Source organism: Dendrobium catenatum, unplaced genomic scaffold, assembly GCF_001605985.2.
Source record: "Dendrobium catenatum unplaced genomic scaffold, ASM160598v2 fragScaff_scaffold_1056, whole genome shotgun sequence".
In the NCBI taxonomy this organism is placed as follows: Eukaryota; Viridiplantae; Streptophyta; class Magnoliopsida; order Asparagales; family Orchidaceae; genus Dendrobium; species Dendrobium catenatum.
In genome coordinates, this window is record NW_021319518.1 from 721,873 (window position 1) to 726,251 (window position 4,379).

A 4,379-nucleotide genomic window follows, 5' to 3' on the forward strand; every position below is an offset into this window, starting at 1 on the left:
AAATAAAAAAAGCATTGACACGGACGTTAGCATACGACCGTTCCACCGCCTCCCCCAATATCCGCCCCGCCAAACACGCGGATTCCTGCCGAACCCCTTCCTCCTTTGCGTGCGTGCGCGCGCTTCGTTCCAACCCTCTCTCTCTCTCTCCAAACAGCTTTTAATAAAGCGCGAGAGACGTGGCGGAGCAGAGTCGGCACGGCCTCCGATGGCCCCACATACGTCGCCGACGCTCACCGCACTCTGCAACCACGCGGGACCCACACTTCGGCGCCAGTCACGCATCCGTACTACGCGGGTCCCACGCTGTTCGCCACCGCACGCCCGCCATTTCTCAGCTCCATGGGGGGGGTCATTAAATCCCATTTTACGTATTCCTCTACAAAATCATAAAAGCCATATCTTCTCCGCAGATTCCGTCGTGGGCCCCGCCGCCCCCCGGCCGGCAAATACAACTACTTTAAATCACAAAACAGTAATCTTTAATTATTTATTTTCGGAAAGAAGCAGCCGTCGTCGCTTTTGGACCGGACGGCAGCGGCAGCCTCGTCCACGTGTCCACCTCTCCGCAGCGGATCTCCGCGAGACGTCGTCAACACGCTTGTCCCTCCACGCCCGTCAGCCTCGTGATGCGCGCTCGTACCCACCACCGCTCGTCATTTATTACTTCTCGTGATATTTTATTACCGACTCGCGAGAACTATACAATATATCGCCGGAGACGGCGTCGCCGCCGATTACCGCACGTCCACAGCATTTATTTAACTTTCAAAGATCAAATAATATCCAAATAATTTTTTTCTTCATCAACATTAAAGAAGGATTACATCACTGAGATGGAGATCCATAGCATCAGATCTCTCAGCGGAAAAAAATATGTAGTTAAAGTATTTACAAAAAAAAACTAAACTTCTCCCGTCGATGCGTTCTGCTTTCACTAATTTTCAAGGAAAGGAAGAGGACATAAAAAACCGTACAGGAAGAGGGATTTGTACTAATCTTAGAATAAGAAGGGGGAAAAATTGGAGCTTAGTTGTTGAGCTTCCGGCTGTTGGATCTGGAATCGGAGGATCAGATGATCTCCGGCGGAGGAGGGAGGTTAAGGTCAATGTTCAGAGAGCGGAGCCGTGTTGGAGGTGGTGAAGGGTGGACATCAACGACGGAGGAGGAATCAGAGTCGCTCTGCACGCCAGAGTTCACCGGGGCGTTAGGCTCGGAAGGTACGATTGCCGGTTTCAGAGCAAGTAAATGGTTTCGGTGATGGCCTGCGATAGTCACTGCGGCAGCCATAGCTCCGGCCTTCTCCGATCTGATGAAGGGATCGAAGAAAAAGAAAGGCTGCGCCACCGCCACCGTCGCCGTCTGCGCGACGGTTGCCGGCGTGAAGTGCTGGAACGGGAAGCGCGACGCGCCAGGATGAAGGAGATCGAGATCGAGAGCAGGAAGAGGGGTCGCAAGGGGCGGCACAATGGACACAGCTTCACGAATGGAAGACTCCACCGTGCTGCTCTGGCTGCAAGGACTGCCGGCTGCTCCTCCATTGTTGACGATCGGACTAGGACTCTTGTAGTTCTCCGCGGAGGGAAAGTTGGTCTTCGCCTTCGATCCTCTGAACTCCCTTGCGGCAGCATCATAAGCCCTCGCCGCCTCCTCAGCCGTATCAAATGTACCAAGCCAGACCCGGCTCTTCTTCCCCGGATCCCTAATCTCCGCCGCGTATCTTCCCCATGGCCTCTTCCTCACGCCGCGAAAGTGCGTCTCCTTCCCGCCGCCGTCGCAGGAGGCCGGTACGCCCATGCCGCCGGATCTCCCTGCGCCGGTTCCCTTCTCTCTGGGGGCCATCGGGAACAGAGGAAAATAAGAAGAAAATGAAGTGCGAGAAAAAGCGTGTAGGGGAAAAAAGAGAGATGTCACTAATTTATAGAAGCAGAGCTTCGGATGAACGGCTGGATTTGGCGCTCACACGGCGCAAGAGGGAGCGGTGGAGCGGTAAAATTGAAATTATTCGGCGCAGTCAATTACCATTTTGACTGCACGTAGCCGCAGCCTTCCCCCTGGAATCCAGCTCGTTCATAAAACCTCGCACCCTTTCCCACCCGCCAGAGTGTGACGCGGTGCGTGGCGGGTGAATTTGAGGAAAACTAACGTCGTAGCTGGATCCACGCGGACTGGAGGCTCTAACGGCCGTAATTGGGGACGGCTGAGGGCCCCCACCGCACAATCCGTCGGTGTCAACCGCTCTTGCCGTGCACCTCGGATCTCGCCGGCCCGCGCCGCTTGAACCGCTCTGTTGGACCGAGAGTAAATAACCTCCTCGTTAGAACCGGCACGTGTCGGGTCGTCCTTTCGCCCGCCTGCTGGACAGGCGCCAATGAGCGGTGTCGGGGGATGTAATTATTGAAAAGTGTTTATTAAATAGGGAGATCACGATCGCCGAATGAGAATGGACGGCCGAGATGGAGCGGTGGTGTTGTTCTAATGACACCGTTGGACTCGGCCCTTTCGCTGTGAATCACGAAAATCGTTGGAGCTCTCTGTGGGCCATACACGAAATTCCGCTCGGCTAATTTTAATAGGATCTTGAATATGTCAATTTATCTCATTATTTATTTAAAGCGTTAATAATTTTTATTTATTTATTAAATCATTTTTATATGATTGCTCATGTTTTGAAGTGTGCTGTACGTTGATAATAAATATTTTATAATATTTGATTCTATTTCTAAAAATTATTCTGAGGCATAATAAGCCTTGATTCATGAAGAAATACTTCTAAAAAAATCTCATTATTTATTTAAAGCGTTAATAATTTTTATTTATTTATTAAATCATTTTTATATGATTGCTCATGTTTTGAAGTGTGCTGTACGTTGATAATAAATATTTTATAATATTTGATTCTATTTCTAAAAATTATTCTGAGGCATAATAAGCCTTGATTCATGAAGAAATACTTCTAAAAAATGTTTTTTTTTCACAATTATTCTAATTATTAATAAAATCAAATAAGAGTGTTGAAGAATTCAAATAAGGCAAATAAAGTTAAGAAACTTTAACTTAGTTTGGAACGGCTTTTTCAGTGCTTCTTAAATTAGCTTTTTAATAAAAATTTTAAATTTATGAACTTAAAAGTTGTTTTTTTACTAAAAATCTTCTTTAAGAGGTCGTAATAAAGTAGCCCTAAATGATGCCTTAGTATCATTCAAACCTTACTGACCTTTGCTAAACCTCTCACCCACTTTGCATTTGAAAGTTATTATGACTTCACTATTATCATCATTATCACAGTTGGGATTTATTATTATGTGTGGATTCCGAATGGCGTCCGAAGATCAATAAAAATACTTCATGTCACTTCAAAAATATACCGCGCTCAGTATTGAGCTCGATATCGAGCGCTTAACCGAACGGATAAACCGTCTGGTGTCCGCACAGAATAATAGCTCCACAGTTGGAGGGTTGCAAGATTGATACTATGAAAAACTTTTGCTTAAATCATAAGCATAGTCAAAGTCCATAGCTCGATATACCAAAAAATTCTCAATTTCTCGAAGAGAAAGCTAAATTATCCCTATGTTATCAGGTTATGATGTGATTAAGCTAATCATTCACCAACAATAAAGCTCTATTAAACCAAATGTCTTTAAAATATTCAAAATATAGGATCCTTGGTGACTTGAGCCACATGATCCTTTCAAACTAATACTTATCATAGCTATCCTTGGGTCGACCACTTGCAAATTCTCTCCCACCATCTCCTCTACTTATACCAAATCATGACCACCCTCCTTCAACATTCGCAAGCACTAATTTCTCATTAATCTTAGTGTTAAATCCCCAACCCAACCAACATCAAACTATGACTTTGTTTGGGACGGCTTTCTTTCTGCTTCTTAAATAATTTTGTACTAAAAAACTGCTTTAAGAAGCAGAAAGAAAGCTGTCACAAACGAAGCCTAAACCTTCTCCCTCACAACAAAATAATCATCTCTTAGCCGCTTCTAATGCATAACAAACCCACCACAAATCACAAGCAGTTAGTGTTGTTGTAAAAAAAAAAATTTTTTTTGAGTCAAATTCAAGTCAACTTGGACAACTAGGAGAAATATGGGCCAGTTTATCATATTGAACATGCAAATAAATAATTTAGGCTATATGAAGAACAGATCTGGGATCAGAATCTGATAAGAAATTGTTTGATCTGAGTCTACATTGGTAACGATCTGATAAGATAAATAAATTAATAGATAATTAATAATTACGTGTGTTTATGAAAATTATAAACATGTAATTGATGTATTTACATTTTCACAGCATATAAGGATTCAAATGCTCTCTATTTTACATCATCATATTACAGGTATTTTCAATTCTAATTG

At 44.3% G+C, this 4,379-nt stretch overlaps 1 protein-coding gene across 1 annotated transcript; it reads right to left on the reverse strand.

Moving 5' to 3' along the window:
• Nucleotides 1-783: 783 nt before the first annotated feature.
• Nucleotides 784-1,900, reverse strand: LOC110109181 (ethylene-responsive transcription factor 9-like). The gene has a single exon (XM_020840120.2). The coding sequence runs from the start codon at nt 1,840-1,842 to the stop codon at nt 1,072-1,074; it is 771 nt and encodes a 256-aa protein (XP_020695779.1). The 5' UTR covers nt 1,843-1,900; the 3' UTR covers nt 784-1,071.
• Nucleotides 1,901-4,379: the final 2,479 nt, after the last annotated feature.